The sequence below is a fragment of the Peromyscus eremicus genome, chromosome 3 (assembly GCF_949786415.1).
Source record: "Peromyscus eremicus chromosome 3, PerEre_H2_v1, whole genome shotgun sequence".
NCBI lineage: Eukaryota > Metazoa > Chordata > Mammalia > Rodentia > Cricetidae > Peromyscus > Peromyscus eremicus.
Genome location: NC_081418.1, coordinates 60661972 through 60680353, shown reverse-complemented (window position 1 = coordinate 60680353; position 18382 = coordinate 60661972). Strand labels below are relative to the sequence as shown.

The 18382-nt window shown below is 42.2% G+C and overlaps 1 protein-coding gene across 1 annotated transcript in view; it reads left to right on the top strand.

Annotated features, from left to right (window-relative positions):
* The first annotated feature begins 756 nt into the window (after positions 1-756).
* The window catches only part of Xrcc2 (X-ray repair cross complementing 2), a 31010-nt gene continuing 13384 nt past the window's right edge, over positions 757-18382 (top strand). Inside the window, exon 1 of the mRNA XM_059256647.1 lies at positions 757-874. Coding sequence (XP_059112630.1) covers positions 836-874 — 39 coding nt within the window. The 5' untranslated portion in view covers positions 757-835. The remainder of the gene's footprint in view (positions 875-18382) is intronic.

Genomic DNA, 18382 nt, shown 5'->3' with positions numbered 1-18382 from the left:
CCCCGAATTACCTATAAATAACACACGCAGTACGAGGCTTTGGCTCAAGAATGGACAAATGAGCTTGCTTGCTCAGTAAAGGTACTAATTTTCTTTCTAGTACGCGTCCGCTGTGCAGCTCAGGCAAGCGACTATCCTGCGTCGGCCTCACGAGCTGTTGGGACCACTGGCGCAAGAACAGCCCAGATCACTAAACTTTCGTCCTAGTTTTTTGTTTGTTTTTTTGAGACACGATCTCACGATATAGCCCAAACTAACCTCGAACTCTCGATGATCCTCCTGCCACAGCCTCCTCAGTGCTGACATCACAGGCGTGCACCACCACGGCTGGAAGATTTACTTTAATCGTTTAAAAAAAAACAGAACAACAATAACAACAAAACAAGTAGGTGCCGGGAATGGTGGTGCTCAACTTTAATCCCAGCACTCGGGAGGCAGAGGCAGGCGGAGTTTGGGGCCAACCTGTCTACAGAGCGAGTTCCTGGACAGCCGGGGCTTCATATGGAGACCGTATTGGAAAACACCCCAAATAAAACTTAAAAATCAAGTACATGTTGTTAATTTTGCCTAATAAAGATAAGTCGAGAATAATAACATAAAAGAAAACCTAAGGACTAACAGACTCCAGGTTTCCAAGGAGACCGAAGTGAAAAAGGAGACGCACAACACTGCCGTCACGGAGAGGGCGGGGCGGCTTTACTGCGCATGCTCTCCCCACCCCACCCACCCCCGCGCCCGCACAGCGCGCATGCGCGCACGGGGCCCGCTGGTCTGACGGGCTGTTGCCAAATGGCATTGCTGGCGGGAAAGTTGAGCCTGAGGCGCTGACGGGGCAATGTGCAGCGACTTTCGCAAGGCCGAATCCGGGACGGAGGTGAGTGCTGCGGGACGGTGGGAGAGCCGCGCAGCACTAGGGGAGGTCGCCTGGCGCCCGGCGCCCAGGGCCACGGTGGGGATGGCGCCACACCCTCCAGGGAGCCTGTCAGCGTTGGCGAGCTGAGCTGCAGGAGCTGGGGAAACGGAGGGCCGCCAGTTGAGGCGTCTACAGACGTTTTCCGGGATAGGTGGTTTTTAAGTAGCTTGCTTCACCCCTTTCATCTGCTTGTGGCATCCGGCCCTCGCTATTCCAGAATACATTTGTAGTCTGTCTCTCCTGAGCCACGCAGGCCGTTTCATTCAGGAATGGAACCATTAACCATGTGCATTAATGGCTCAAGGACTGTGTCAGCTAAGAGGAGTAAAAAACAACAAAAGGTGGACAGGTGTGGTGGTGGTGGTGCACACCTGTAACCCCAGCACTAAAGAAGCAGAGGTAAGCAGATTTCCATGAGTTCGAAGTTAGCCTGGTTTATATAGAAAATTCCAGGCCAGCCAGGGGGCTACATAGTGAGACCTCTTAAACAAACAAACAAACAAACAAACAATAATAATGGAAGCTGCCTTAAAATATACAGTAGATGGTAAAAGCATGCCATCCAAAAGAGGGTCTGTAAAGCAAATTACAGGAGGAGATACTTAAATGTTTTCATTCTGACCTTGAACTTGCTGTGCAACTAAAGACAACCTTAAACTTCTTTTCTTTATTTATATAAATTGTGTATATGCATGTATGTCTATGGGTTGGTATGTGCCCTTGAGTGCAGATGCATTTGGAGGCCAGAGGCCGCCAGAAGAAGGTGTCAGATCCTCAGGAGCTGGAGTTACTAGCAATTGAGTCTCCTGTTCTCTGTTAAGACCAGTATCCATTCTTAACTGCTGAGCCATCTCTCCAGCCCCTAACCTTCAACTTCTGATCCTCCTGCCTCCCAAATGCTGGGATTGCAAGTGTGTGCCATCATGCCTGGTTATGCACTGCCAAGGATGGAACCCAGGATTCCCTGAATAGCAGGCAAAGGCTCTACCACCAGAGCTACAATTTCCAGCCCCTGAACTGGCATTTTAAGGACCATCTGATGTGGTTTGTTGAGGATGAGGAGGATGGTGAGGTGACAGTCTAAGCAGAGGAAGCAGCTCAGGCATTGTCTGAATTTAACAAGGTAACATTTAAGGCAGGGTTTCTTAACCTGTGGGTCTTGACCCCCTTAACAAATCTCTGTCTCCAAAAGTATTTACATTATGATGCATAATAGTTGCAAATTTACAGTTATGAAGTAGCTAGGAAAATAACTTTATGGCTGGGGGTCACCACAACACGAGGAGCTGTATTAAAGAGTCGCAGCATTAGGAAGACTGAGAACCACTGATTTAGGGAACAGCCAGTGGTTCTATAGAGTTAGAACATAGAGAATGCTGGGAAGTGAGCTCTAAGAAATAGGTAGAGCATGTGTTTCCCAGTGTAAGTGGAGGTGGGGGAAACCCACAGACACTGGACAGGACACCGACACTGTTTCCCACTTCCCTCCCAGCTCCCTCTCCAGGCATTTCTGTAAATACAATGAAGATGGCACCTGCATAGGAAATATTGCTATAATTTATTGCTATAAATATTGATAGCAATTGTTGGTTTTCATAGGGAAAAAAAGCTACAGGGTGGCCCCTTTGCCAGAGACAAATATTAAGTACAAATAACATTTACTTAAAAATAATTAGCTTTGTGTAATCACAGACATAAACTTTTAACTTTTAAAATTGTATTTATTTCGCCGGGCGGTGGTGGCGCACGCCTTTAATCCCAGCACTCGGGAGGCAGAGCCAGGAGGATCTCTGTGAGTTCGAGGCCAGCCTGGTCTACCAAGTGAGTTCCAGGAAAGGCGCAAAGCTACACAGAGAAACCCTGTCTCGAAAAAACAAAAAAAAAAAACAAACAAAAAAAAAATTGTATTTATTTCAATGTTTTGCCTTGTGCATATGTGTGTACCTCATATGTGCCTGAGCCCACAGAACCCAGAAGGATCATCAGATTCCCTGGAAATGAGTTAGAGGCAGTTCTGTGTTGCCATTTGGATAGTAGGACTTGAACCTGGGCCCTCTACAAAAGCAACAAATACTCTTTTAAAAAAAAATTACATTTATTTATTTATTTATTTATTTATTTATTTATTTTACATCCCTCGTCTTCTCCCAGTCCTTACCCCTCCCTGCCCCCATGCATTCCTCCTCTATTTCTGTTCAGAAAGGGGAAGGCCTCCCATGGGTATCAACAAAACATGGCATATCAGAGCCGGGCGGTGGTGGCGCACGCCTTTAATCCCAGCACTCGGGAGGCAGAGCCAGGCGGATCTCTGTGAGTTCGAGGCCAGCCTGGACTACCAAGTGAGTTCCAGGAAAGGCGCAAAGCTACACAGAGAAACCCTGTCTCAAAAAACCAAAAAAAAAAAAAAAAAAAAAAAAAAAAAAAAAAAACATGGCATATCAAACTGTAGTAGGACTAATAAGCACTTCCTCATGTATAAAGGCTGGGCAAGGCAATCCAGTTGAGGAACAGGGTACCAAAAGCCAGCCAAAGCATTAGGGACAACCTCTGCTTCCACTGTTAGGAGTCCCACAAGTAGACCAAGCTACACAACTGTCACATATATGTAGAGGGTTTAGGTTGGTCCTATGCAGGCTTCTTGGTTATTGGTTGAGACACTGTAAGCTCCTATGAGCCCATGTTAGTTGTTTCTGTAGGTTTTCTTGTGATGTCCTTGACTTCTCTGGCTCGTACAATCCTTCCTCCCTCTCTTTAGCAGAATTTCCTGAGCTCAGCCTAATGTTTGGCAGTGGGTCTCTGCACCTGTTTCCATCAGTTACTGGATGAAGGCTCTCTGGTGACAATTAGGGTAGTCACCAATCTGGTCACAGGAGATGACCAGTTCTGGCTATGTAGCCACTGTTGCTAGGAGTCTTAGCTGGGGTCATAAAATGGCCAGTTCAGGCTATGTAGTCACTAAAAGTCTTAGCTGGGGTCATTCTTGTAGATTCCCAGGAGTTTCCCTTACACCAGGTTTCTATTTCCCTCTCTCCAACCACCCCCCAACCCAATCCCTCATGTTCCCATCCCCACCTGCCCCCAATCTACCATGAGATCTCCTATTTCCCCTTCCCAGGGAGATCCATTCATCTACCCTTGGGCCCTCCTTGTCACCTGGCCTCTCTGAATCTGTGGATTATAGCATGGTTATCCTTTGTTTTACAGCTAATATCTACTTATGAGTGAGTACATACCATATTTGTCTTTCTGGATCTGAGTCAGCTCATTCAGGATGATTTTTTTTTCTACTTCCATCCATTTGCCTTCAAATTTCCTGATGTCATCGTTTTTTTTTACAGCCGAGTAATAAATACTCTGTTGTGTAAGTGTATCACATTTTCTTTATCCATTCTTCAGTTGAGGGACATCAAGATTGTTTACAGGTTCTAGCTATTATGAATAAAGCTGCTATGAACATAGTTGAGCAAGTATCCTTATGGTATGATTGAGCATCCTTTGGGTATATGCTCAAGAGTGGTATAGCTGGGTCTTGAGGTAGATTGATTCCCAATTTTCTGAGAAACTGCGATATTGATTTTCAAAGTGGCTATACAGGTTTGCACTCCCACCAGCAATAGAAGAGTGTTCCCCTTACTCCACATCCTCTCCAACATAAGCTGTCATCAGTGTTTTTGATCTTAGCCATTCTGACAGATGTAAGATGGAATCTCAGAGTCATTTTGATTTGCTTTTCCCTGGCAGCTAAGGATGTTGAACATTTCTTTTAAGAGGTTCTCGGCCATTTGAGATTCTTCTGTTGAAAATTCTGTTTAGATCTGTACCCCATTTTTAAATTAGATTATTTGGTTTTTCGATGTCTAGATTCTTGAATTTTTTATGTATTTTAGAAATCAGCCCTCTGTTGGATGTGGGGTTGGTAAAGATCTTTTCCCAATCTGTATGCTGCCATTTTGTCCTATTGGCAGTGTCCTTTGCCTTACAGAAGCTTTCAAGTTTCATGAGGTCCCATTTATTAATTACTGATCTTAGTGTCGGTGCTAACTGTTGTATCAAGGAATTCTTCTCCTGTGCCAGCAATCAAAGCTGTTTCCTACTTTCTCTTCTATCAGGTTCAGTGTAGCTGGATTTATGTTGAGTTCTTTGATCCACTTGGACTTGAGTTTTGTGCAGGGTGATAGATATGGATCTGTTTGCATTCTTCTACATGCTGACATTCAGTTATGCCAGCACCATTTGTTGAAGATGCTTTCTTTTTTCCATTGTATAATTTTGGCTTCTTTGTCAAAAATCAGCTATCCATAGGTGTGTGGATTTATGTCAGGGTCTTTGATTCGATTCTATTGATCCACCTGTCTGTTTTTATGTCAATACCATGCTGTTTTTATTACTAAAGCTCTGTAGAAGAGCTTGAAATCAGGGATGGTGATACTTCCAGAAGTTCTTTTATTGTACAAGATTGTTTTAGCTATTCTGAGTTTTTTGTTTGCTTGTTTTTTCATATGAAATTGAGGATTGGTCTTTCAGGGTCTGTAAAGAATTGTGTTGGAATTTTGATGAGGATTGCACTGAATCTGTAGATTGCTTTTAGTAGGATGGACATTTTTACTATGTTAATCTTACTGATCCATGAGCATAAGAGAGAGGTCTTCCCATCTTCTGATACCTTCTTCAATTTCTTTCTGAAAAGACTTGAAGTTCTTGACATACAGGCCTTTCACTTGCTTGGTTAGAGTTACCCCCAAGATATTTTATATCATTTTTGGCTATTGTGAAGGGTGTTGTTTCCATGATTTCTTTCTCAGCCCATATATCATTTGTATATAGGAGGGCTTTTTTTTTTTTTTTGAGTTAATCTCATATCTTGCCACTTTACTGAAGGTGTTTATCAGCTGTAGGAGTTCCCTGGTATAATTTTTGGAGTTACTTATGTATACTATCATATCATCTGCAAATAGCAAAAGTTTGACTTCTTTCTTTCCAATTTATATTCCCTTGATCTCCTTTTGTTGTCTTATTGCTCTAGCTAGAACCTCAAGTGCTGTATTGAATAAACAGATATGGAGAGAGTGGACAGCCTTGTCTTATTCCTGATTTTAGTGGAATTGCTTTGAGTTTCTCTTCATTTAGTTTGATGTTGGCTGTCAGCTTGTTGTATATTGTTTTTATTGTATTTAGTTACATTTCTTGTATCCCTGATCTCTCTAAGACTTTTATCATGAAGGGGTCTTGGATTTTGTCAAGGGCTTTCTCAGAATCTAGTAAGATGATCATGTGGTTTTTCTCATTGAGTTTGCAACAACTACGCTTAACCACTGAGCCATCGCTCCAGCCCCTGAAATATACTTTTTTCTTCGTTTTGTTTTGTTTTGTTACAAGACAGGGTTTCTTTGTGTAGCCTTGGCTGTCTTAGAACTCACTCTGTAGACCAGGCTGGCCTCTTATTCAGAGATCTGCCTGCCTCTGCTTCCCGAGTGCTAGGATCAAAGGCGTGCACCACCACCACCACCACCTGCTAAAATACACTTTTTTAAAATAAAGAGAAAAGAATTCCATCATGCTACTTCTATGGCCATTTCCTTTTGCACTTCTTTTTTTTGTTGTTGTTGTTTTATTGAGGCAGGGTCTCTCATAGTCCAGGCAGGCCTTGAACTATATAGATAAGATGTCTTTGAACTCATGATGCCTATGCCTCCTGAGTACTGGGATTACAGGCATGTACCACCATGGTTGGTTTCTGAATTTTTTTCTACTGGTCTTTTCTGCCAGAATCCTAACTTAAAACAAGATAAAAGCAAAACCAAGATGTTATCCTGTGATGCCCCCACCTCTATTCTCATTTCTTTTTTTTTTTTTTTTTTTTTTTTTTTCAAGACAGGGTTTCTCTGTGTAGCTTTGTGCCTGTCCTGGAACTCACTCTGTAGACCAGGCTGGCCTCAAACTCACAGAGATCCGCCTGCCTCTGCCTCCTGAGTGTAGGGTTAAAGGTGTGTGCCACCACCGCCCAGCTCTAGTCCCATTTCTTTGCTTGTTACAGAGTGGTCTGTGCCCTCAGCCTCTGCTTCCTTAGCTCCCAGTCACTGGATTCTGCCTTCAGCATCATCCTCAACTTTATACTGCTGAATGCAGTAGAGTATTCCCTGCTTTTTTTTTTTTTTTTTGGTTTTTCAAGACAGGGTTTCTCTGTGTAGCTTTGCACCTTTCCTGGAACTCACTTGGTAGCCCAGGCTGGCCTCGAACTCACAGAGATCCGCCTGGCTCTGCCTCCCGAGTGCTGGGATTAAAGGCGTGCGCCACCACTGCCCGGCTCCCTGCTCTTAAAATGCCAGTTAGGAGACCTCTATCCAGTCCAGTGCTGCATGCCTGAAACCCCAGCATAGGAGGCCAGCCTATACTACATATGGAGCTCCAGGACACCTAGGGTGTATCGTGTAGAGTGGGGGGCATATGCAAATGAACTTTTCTTCCTTAGGAAAAGTTAGAAGATCAGGATAGTTTATCTCAGTTGTCAGCTTGATGGGCTTTAGGACCACCACGAAAGCAAATCCCTCGTCATGTCTACGAGGGATTTTCAAGATTGGGTTAATTGAGGTGGGAAGACCCATCCTAAATACGGGCTTTACCCATTGCATGGGCTGGGGTCCCATACTGAGTAAAAGGAGAAAGTGAGCTGAGCACAAGTATTCATCACTACTTCCTGACTGTAGATGCCATGTGATCAGCCACTCTGCCTCTCTGCCATGGTGGTCTGTGTCTTCTGGAACTGCAAGACAAAATAAACCCTCTCTCCCTCCCTCCCTTATGCTGCTTTTTGTCAGGTGTTCTTGTCTCAGCAATGAGACAAGTAACTAATACAGAGAAGATGAGAGAATGTGTCAAAACTTCATCTCCAATGAAAGTGGTCAGCATTCTGCCATCAAAAGTTCCGCAAAGCTGCTGCTGTAACTCACTCAATTGGTAGTTAGAGTGCTAGCCTAGCATGCTCAGGGCTCTGGGTTTGATCTCCAGCACCACATAAAACCAGGCAAGAGTTCTAGGCTATCCTGTTACAGAGTGAGTTTGAGTTCAGCGTGGGCTACATGAGACCCTGTCTCAAAAAAGGAAGGCAGAGGCTGGCAAGATCCTTATTAGGTAAAGGACTTGCCATGAAGCCTTACAACACAACTTAGAGCCCCAGGACCCACATGGTAAAAGAGTAGATCTAATTTCTGCAGACTGTTCTCTGACCTCAACACATGTGCCAAGACATAACCTGCACGTGCATCCATGCACTTAGTCAATGTAATTTTTAAAAAAAATGTTCACGTTCCTTTTGTTACTGGTTGCCCACTAGAGATGAACACTCAGACAGTATAACCAGTTGAAAGTCTTTATTCAAGCTGGCTGGGACCACACCCAAGAGTTTGTGGAGGTGACACCTAGGAGTGTTCAGAATTTTTTTTTTTTTTAAGGGCAGAGGCTTCATCAAGGTATCTCTTAGTATCTGCAGGGGGCTTCAAAGAGGAAGTAGTTTGAAGTGAGAAGTTTTAACAGAGGCTAGGACAGGCAGTTAACTAGCTGGTGGGAGGTGGGGGGCATCCTAACCTTTGGTTCCTAGAATAGAGTTGGGTTGTTTTCTATGGGATTCTCCGTCAAGAAGATCAGATTCTGGTTAACCCTGGAATGGCTCCAGGAAGAATACAGGGTGGAGGAACCTCTACACTGTCTATCCCTGTCCCACTGTAATGGGTCAGTGTGGGTCGGACAGCGCTGCCTAGTGTCTTGCTTTGCTGTGATAAACACCATGACAAAGTGACTGGGAAGGAAAGGGTAAGTTTGGCTTACACTTTGCAGTTACTTCCCATGATTGAGGGAAACCAAGTCAGGAACCAAAGCAGAGGCCATGGAGGAATAGGTTAGCACCCATAGTGGCCTGGGCCCTCCCGCATTAATCATTAATCAAGAAAATGCCCCCACAGACTTGCCTACAGGTCAATCTGCTAGAGATATTTTCTCTAGTGTTTTCACAAATGACCCTAGATTGTGTCAAGTTGATAAAAAACTAACCAGCATACCTAGCATGCCCAAGGCCTGGGCCCATATCAGCAGTGGGGTTTTTAAAAGCTGATACTATGCTTTCCCAGTTCTTTGCAGATCATGTAGACATTTCTTCCTAATTGAAATTTTGAAACATAGTCTGGTGTAACATACTAATAAATCTATGTGTTTGTGTGTACATGTACATATTCCACACTGCATGCAGAGGCCAATTAGTTAGGCTGACAGGCCTGCAAGCTACAGGGATCCTCTTGTCTCTACCCGCCCGCCACCCCCAAGTGTTAACATATGTTGACTACTGTACTGTAGTTTGGAGATCTAACTTGAAGTCCTCATGCATATACAGCAAGCACTTTACCCACTGAGCCATCTCTGAAGTACCCTTCCCAATTAAAATTTAATCATTTACCTAATGAAATACTAATTTATTAAGTTGAAATTTTAGTCTCTATAAATTGCTTTTGAAAGTAATGTTTAAAGGAATATCTTAGTATTACTTGACTTTTATGCATTTGTCTTTCCTTTTCCTCTTATAGAATGATTGCTTTAAAAAAAAAAAAGTAATTATAAAGCAGCAGTCCTTCTGGGAATAAATTTAGAACCCTGGGGTTTAACCATATCATATTGGAGTAACAGTTGTCTTTCTGTGTAATATAGAGAAATGCTTTGTTCAAGAGCCAAGCCTGGGTCCGTGCCCTGAAGGGCAATTGAATTTTGGAAGTGGCTGAGGAGTCTAATTTCACATGTGGAAAGAATTGGTCTTCTGATTTTATTACATTAAATTTTAAATTTTAGAGATGGAATTTTGCTGTATTGTCCAGGCAAGACTAGAAACTTGAGATTCCCCCAGCCTAAACCTCCCAAGTATCAGAAATTGTAGACATAGGCCATCATGCCTAGCTCTGGTCTTCTGTCTTATTTCTGTTCCTGTGATTAAACACCATGACCAAAAGCAACTTGGGCAGGAAAGGGTTATTTCATCTTATAGCTTGTAGCCCATCAGCTAGGGAAGTCAGCTGGAAAAGCACAGGCCCTGGAGGAGTGCTGTTTACTGGCTTGCTCAATCTGCTTTCTTAGAATACCCAGGACCACCTTCCGGGGGTTGGTACAGTGGCCTGGGCCCTCCCACATCAATCACTGATTAAGAAAATGCCCCCCTTGCTGGGCGGTGGTAGTGCACACCTTTAGTCCCAGCACTTGGGAGGCAGAGGCTGGCGGATCTCAGTGAGTTCGAGGCCTGCCGGGTCTACAAAGTGAGTTTCAGGACAGCCCGGATTGTTACTCAGAGAAACCCTGTCTTGAAAAACAGAACAAAACAAAACAAAACAAACAAACAAACAAAAACAGAAAAAGAAAATGCTCCCCACAGGCTTGTCTACAGGCTAGTCTAGTGGTAACATTTTCTTAATTGAGGTTTCTTTTCCCAGATGATTCTAGCCTGTGTCAAGATGACATAAAAACTAGCCAGCACATCCTCTGATTTTAGGGAATATCGGTGATAAAGCCAAACTTCCACACTGATCCTATACTCATCAGAGCAACTGCTTCCTACCCTTGCACACTGTCCATTCCAGCTTCCTTCCTTCCCTCCCTCCCTTTCTTTCCATGTTTATGTGGATGCAAGAGGTTGGCTTCAGGTCTTGTTCTTCAGGAGCTGTTCACTTTGTTTTTTGAGACAAGGTCTGTCACTAGGACCTGGAACTTCCCAATTAAGATATGCTGGCTATTCATCCAATAACCGATGGAAGCAGATGCAGAGATCCACAGCCAAGCACTAGGCCGAGAGTCTAGTCAAAGAGAGGGAAAAGGGATTATATGAGCAAAGGGGTGGAGGTGGGGCGTCAAGATCACGATGGGGAAATCTCCAGACACAACTGAACCAAGCTCATAGGAACTCACAAACTTTAGACTGACAGCTATGGAACCTTCATGAACTTTAGACTGACAGCTGTGGAACCTGCATGGGACCAGACTAGGCCCTCTGCATACAGGAGACAGTTGTGTAGCTTGGTCTGTTTGAGGGGCCCCTGGCAGTGGGATTAGGATCTATCCCTGGTACATGAGCTGGCTTTCTGGAGCCCATTACCAGCGGGGAGGGGGCTTGGTCCTGCCTCAACTAAATATACCAGGCTTTGCTGACTCCCATGGGAGGCCTTACCCTTTTGGAGGAAGGGATGGGGGTTTGTCGGGGTTGGGGGAGGCTGGGGGAGAGCGGGAGGAGGTATGAAAGGAGGGATCTGTGGTTGGTATGTAAAATGAATTTAAAAAAAACTTTGCTGGCTGGCCTCCCCAACATTGAAGTTAACAAGCACACCACCACTCCTGCCCAGCTTTTTACAGGAGCTTGCTGAGGGTGGAAGAAATACAGCATGGGTAGTAGAGGAAGGTAATTATAAATGCCAGCTAAGGGCATGTGACTATTTGCAGAAACATAGGTTGTAATTGGCATGAGTGTTCCTGTTGTAGTTTGTTAAGAACATGCTTATGCATATATACACCTGCATTAAATAATATTTGTCTATGGTGATATTTTATTTGTATTAAAATGTTATTTGTATGTTAATAAATAAAGTTGCCCGGGGGTCAGAGCTATTAGCAAGCCATAGGAAAGCAGGGCAGTGGTGGCATACGCTTGTAATCCCAGCACTTGGTAGGCAGAGCTAGGTAAGTCTCTGTGTGTTCAGGGATACAGCCAGTATTGGATACACATGCCTTTAATTTCAATACCAATCATAAAAAACCTGGAGGCCTATACAGACAGGCCATGACGAGGCGGTCATATGGTTGGGTTTACAACCAATGAGAAGGCAGAACAGGAACTCTATATAAAGACTTAAACACAGGGGTAGCTCTGGTTTGGAGAGGTAGGACCACCGCAGGAGGAAGGGTAAGGTTTTAGCTCTTAGCTCTGACCTCTTGGCTTTCTTCTTTGCATTGGTTCTGTGTTTCTTATTTAATAAGAAGGTTGGTTACATCTACATTTGTCTTTTCTTTCCTCTATTTCATTATCACGTAATGTAACGTCAATTGAGACAATGACAGTGATTATCATGTTTATGTTATCAGGCACTAAAAGAGTAAAACATTCATCAGGGGACATTGTCACCTATTCTAAACTATATAATATGTTTGCAGTTGTGCGTGGGATAGTTATGTCATGTTAGGCAGAATTATGACCTGGTTATTATTTTCATTTGGAAATTAAGCATGACATAGGAGATGTGATTTTGTGTCAAGCTGACAAAGTATGGACTATGATGGTTAATCTTGGTTGTCATCTAGACTATATCTGGAATCAACTAAAACTCAAGCAGGAGGGCACACCTGTGGGAAATTTTTCTTAATTGAATCTTTTGAGGTGGAAAGGCTCACCCTAAATCTGGGCCATACTTTCTACTGGCAGCCCACATGAAAGGACATGAGAGAAGGACACTTCTTGCATTTTGCCTGTTTGCCCTCATTCTCACTGGCAAGTTCATCTATCCTGCCGCTGAGGCATTCCTTCACTAGGATTAGAACCTACTTCTTTGGGATTCTGACATATACTGAAGACCAGTTGAGACATCCAACCTCACGGACTGAACAACCACCAGACTCGTGGCAGAAATGTCAGGGACAGCCATTGTTGACTAGCCAGACCACAGCCTCTAAGCCAAATGAGCATCTGCACAGTGAGTGCTGTCCCTGTTACAGAGTGTGTTTGCTGCAGGAATGGTGTCGTTGCTAGAAAAGTTCAGTGTTTGTTTCAGCTGTGAAGATGACGAAAAAAAAGGAGAAAGCAGTTGCCTTAGCAGGATTGATTTGACCTCTCATCTAATAGGTCCAAACACTCAGCCTAGTGTCTGTGCTTAGAGCTCATTAGACCTCAGTAGTGACTCCAAGGTTGTATGGCACTGGAGAAAATTCTAGGTTTTAGAAACCAAAGAGATTTTGATTAAATCTTAGTTCTGGAATTTATAAGTTTTCTCATATGAAAAAGGGAATATCAGTAAATGAGATTGCTGTGGCAATTAAAGGATACATACACATGCACTTTGATAGCACAGTAAACACAAATAGTAGCTATTATTATGATAATAAAGCCTGGCAGATACTGATCTTCAGCCTAGTGACAAGTATCTTTACCCATGGAACCATCCCACTAGTCCCAAAGGTTAGGTTTTTTTGTTTGTGTGTTTATGTGTGTGCCACATGTGTACCAGTGCCCATGGTGGCCAGGATTGTCAAATATTTGCTGATTCCTAATAAGTCGAAAACTGGCTTTGATTCCATTTCCCTCATTGACATTTAATCTGCTTCCTGTTAGCCTATTAGTTACTGCTATCATGGTGCAATACCATTCCAGAGGAGTATGACAGTCCAACCTTCTCTACCCTAGTAGCCACCAGGATGATCTGTTTGAAATGACCACAATAAGCTCACACTTGTATTGCAATTACTCTGTCCCTGACAAAGGAAGTACTTTTTGATTTGCTCATTAATGGAGGAGAAATCTGAAGTTTGGGGAAGTGGCCTAGCATTCTGGTTCTGCAGTCTCAAGTGTCTGTCTTTAACTGCAGAAGACTGTTTCTTTTTTTGTTGTTGTTGGAGCTGAGGACCAAACCCAGGGCCTTGCACTTGCTAGGCAAGCGCTCTACCACTGAGCTAAATCCCCAACCCCAGAAGACTGTTTCTTGCTGCATAGGTTCCAACCTTTTGTTTTTGTCTATCCAAACATGTGTATTAGTGACTTTTCTCGTTGTTGTAACCACTGATAAGCAACTTAAGAAAGAGTTTATTTCAGCTTACGGTTTGAGGGTACAGTCTATCATGGAGAGAAAGGCATGGCAGCAGGCAGTTCTACTGTGGCAGGAGTGTGCAGCTGGGAATCCTCACTTCATATCTTGGCTGAACAGGTAACAGGACAGGAAGATTTAAGGTCCAACCCCAAGGACCCACTTCTTCCAGCCAGGCCTCACTTCAATTGAGGCTCATCCCCAGCTGTGAATGAAGTGTCGAGACACATGAGCTCATGGGAGTGGGGAGCCTTTTACATTCAGGCTACAGCAATCACCTCCTGGTCCCTGTAGTTGGATGGGTTTTTGTTTGTTTATGTTTTGTTTTTAACGGAAAAAAAAAAATCAGCAACCAGCTCCCAAATAAATACACGGAGACTTATTCTTACTTATGAATGCCCTGCCTTAGCTTGGCTTATTTCTAAACAGCTTTTCTAACTTAAATTATCCCATTTCTCTTTAGCTACGTTTTGCCTCTGAGCTTTTTACCTTTCTTTATTTTATACATCTTTTTTTCCTTCTTACTCAGTGGCTGGCTGTGTGGCTGGCCCTCAGCATCCTCTCCTCCTTTTCTCGCCCCTTCCTCTCTTGTTCTTCTCTAGCCTAGATTGCTCCTATTTATTCTCTCTGCTTACTAGCCCTGCCTATATCTCTCTCCTGCCTAGCTATTGGCTATTCAGCTCTTTCAGGTGTTTTAGGCAAGCAAAGTAACACAGCTTCACAGAGTTAAACAAATACAACATAAAAGAATGTAACACATCTTTGCATCATTAAACAAATATTCCACAGCGTAAGTGAATGTAACACATCTTAAACTAATATTCCACAACAGGTCCCCAATGACTTAGGGCCATCTCACAGTACAAATAAGCATTTATTCCAATGTCAGAAGTCCCTATGGTCTTTAACAATTCCAACACTGTTCAAAGGCTAGGGTCTCTTCTGAGACTTAAGGCAGTCTCTTAACTGTGACCCCTTGTAAAATCAAATACCAAGCAACATATTCTAATATACAGTGGCACAGAATGAACATTCCCATTCCAAAAGGGAGGAATGGGAATACAGGGGAAGATCAAACCAAAGCAAGTCTGAAACCTAGCAGCACAAATGTAAATCCTGTAGCTCCTCTTGGTGGAATTGGGGCTCAGTGGATGTTTGAATTCACTGTGAGAAACCAAAGACTTAGGAGCAGTTCAAATTTAGATTAAATAAATTTATTCATACTGCTAGCAGAAGGGTAGCTATTAAGAGATATCCACGGAGTCTGCTTAAAGGGTAAAGGAATTTATTAGGAAGGCTCACTATAGAACAGGAGATTTATCGTAGGGTCCTGGAAGGCCTAGGTACAGTACCACATTGTTCTTCAACCTGAGTCTGTTCCAGCATCCAAGCCCATGAGGGAGAGAAGAGAGCAATGTACCTGTGTTTCAGGTCTAAAGGGTAGCCCTGAGGCCACACCCCAGGGGCAGGTACTTCCAGGTCATAGGTAGGTAGGACAATTACTTGCTACATCTCTAGGGGTTGTACTTCAAGGTCATAGATAGAACAGATATCCACTACATCTCCCCCTTTTGTCTAAATAAGAAAATTCTAACCTAATACAAAACCATATACAATAGGAATGATTATTAAGTATTGTCCAGGAGAGGGGAAAGGTAATAACATAAAGAAAAATAGAAATATAACCTGCAAGAACAACATCAAACAAGAAACACATACTAAAGTCCAGATCATAGGTAAATAGCATGTTACAGAGATTACTCCAATAGCTGTCCTATCCTAAAGAATCTAACTTTATTATCTGAAATGTTCTTAGCTAAGATATGAGAGGATTATAACTGTAACTATATAGTCTTCAATCCCATCAAAGACCTGAGAAGGAAAATAATATTACCCGAGAAAGCAGGAAGTGCAAACAAGCAATTTCCAAAAAACTGCGAGAATAAACAGAGACAGCAGGCAGCCTGGACAGTCACCGAAAGATTCTCAGCACCGTTGGGGCATCCATTTTGGCTACAGGCCTAGAATATCTGACAGACCATTTTCAGAAGCAGGGATTTTGAAAGGCCATCTTACCCTGTCTTAACAAGGTTCAGTAGTCACTTTTCCTGTGTCCTCATCTGGAAAGGACAGTGTGCAGACTGTCAGCAGTAAAGGCAAGGGCAGTTCTTTACCCAGTAGGCCATTTTGTGCCAAGAAGACAACTTCCAGAGTGTCTTAGAAGCCCAGCATTCTCTCAGCTACAAACATTACAGGTAGTCCTATTGAGACTTAACCATTTAGCTTTCTTACAAGATCCCACAGAGATACCATCACCCCCTAAACATCAGGAAGCAATTTTAAGAAAATGACACCCTCTCTCCCAAAAGTTTTTGTTTTCTCAGTGTTAATAGATAAAATGTTATGGGGTTGGGGGTGGAAAAATAAAATTTAGACTCAGGATTCTTTTTTGGGGAAAAAAAAGGGGGGGGAATAGATAAGTATAGGATATTATTGTATCTACTAGTAAACTAATTTAGCAAACTATCAGCCTTAGATAAATTGCACTGATTTGGATTCTTTTTTTTTTTTTTTTTTTTTTTTTGGCTTTTTGAGACAGGATTTCTCTGTGTAGCTTTGGAGCCTGTCTGGCCTCGAACTCACAGAGATCCACCTGCCTCTCCCTCCCGAGTGCTGGGATTAAAGGCGTGCGCCACCAATGCCCGGCATGGATTCTTATATGTTGATACAAATGTAAACTATTTTTCTATTCCTATTTAAGATAATTTGTATAAACTCAAAACTATAATTGTCATATTGTACACATGTTCCTACTCCTATTTGAAGTATTTTGTATATTGATATAGGAGTCACCCATTAAAATCCTGAATAGATGTCAGTGGTATGGTGTAAATATTTTAATCTTCCAAATTCTGCAAAATAAAACATATTCATCTACCAAATTTCATTTCTTTGTATATCTTTAGGATTACTTCCTGCAGGTAATGGAGTTTGGTTACAGAAAGAACAAGTAGGACATTGTTTTATGATTTCCTTGGCTTCTTGCCAAGTGATGGAAAAGTCCTTTTTCAAGTCTTTGTTATTTACATGGTGTTCCTTATGAAATTCTGAGGCTTCTAGCATATTACCTATTAATAACTGATCAATCTCATCATTACCTTGTGCTAGAGGACCTGGCAGATCCGTGTGGGTTCTGATGATTTCTTGTAATTGTATAAATAGTGAAGTTAATTTTGTATTATCAGGAGTAAATTCAGCAGTTTCAATATGTAAAAAACTCTCTTTGCATATTAAGAGTCAGTAACTATATTGAGAGGTTCTATGAAGTCCATTAGTACCATAAGAATGGCATACAGTTCTGACTTTTGTACAGAGTTGTAGGGGCTTTGGACCATTTTATTTAACTGTTTATATCCTGCCTTTCCTGATTTGTTTGCATCAGTATAGAATGTGGGGACTCCAGAGATTTGCCATACAATGTGAGGATGGACCCATTCACTTCTTTTTATGAGTTCTGTTCTCTTGCTTTTGGAATAACAATTGTTAATTTCTCCCCAAAAAATTACTGCAGGCTCTTTGCCAGTATTCATTATCTTTCCATAAATTTCCTCATTAGTTAAAGGTACTACAGTTTCTGCTGGGTCCATTTCTGTCAATTGACGGTCTTAATTTTCCTTTAGAATCAAATCAGAGATCTTTTCCATACATGTCTTTAACTTCTTACTCGGTTTACGTGGTAGAAATATCCATTCCAATATAATATTCTTCCCTCTGCATCAAAATCCCTGTAGGGGAGTGTCTGGAGGGTAATATGACCAGAATTCAGTTAAGTTCTGGATGCACATAATCTACATATGTCTCTCATATTTTCTTTTCTACTAGAGCCAATTCCTTCTCAGCTTCAGCTGACAATTCTCTTGGACTGTTTAAGTCCCTGTCCCCTTTTAGGGTATTAGCCAAATTTACTAATCCATCTTTAGGTATTCCAATGATAGTCTGTAAGTTGGAAATGCTTCCTAGCAATTTTGAATATCATTAAGAGTCTGCAGTTGAGCTGTCCTGAGTTGGACCTTTTGGGGTCTAATTTTTTGTAGATATATCTTATATACTAAGTAATTAATAGAATCTCTTCTTTGTATCTTTTTGGGAGCAATTTGTAATCTCCAGGAGGCAAAACTTTCTTTATTCTTCAAACATGCTTTCTAAAGTATCTGACTCGGATCAGCTGATAAGATATCACTCATACAATGGCAAATTATAGATTGTGAAAATGGTGCACGAATGATTTCAATGGTTTTTGCACAAAATATTGGCACAGAGTGGGGTTATTTAACATTCCCTGTGGGAGTACCTTCCATTGATATCTCTTGACTGGCTGGGAATGATTATAAGTAGGTACTGTGAAGGCAAATTTTTCTCTATCCTTTTCTTGTAGAGGTATGGTTTAAAAAAAACCACAATCTTTTAAGTCAATAACTATAGTAGGTCATTCTTTGGGTAACATAGAAGGCAAGGGCATCCCATTCTGTAGAGAGCCTATAGACTGAATTACTTTATTAATGGCTCTCAGATCTATCAGCATTCTCCATTCACCAGATTTCTTTTTAATAACAAATACAGGAGAATTCCAAGGGCTGGTAGATTCTTCAATATGTTGAGC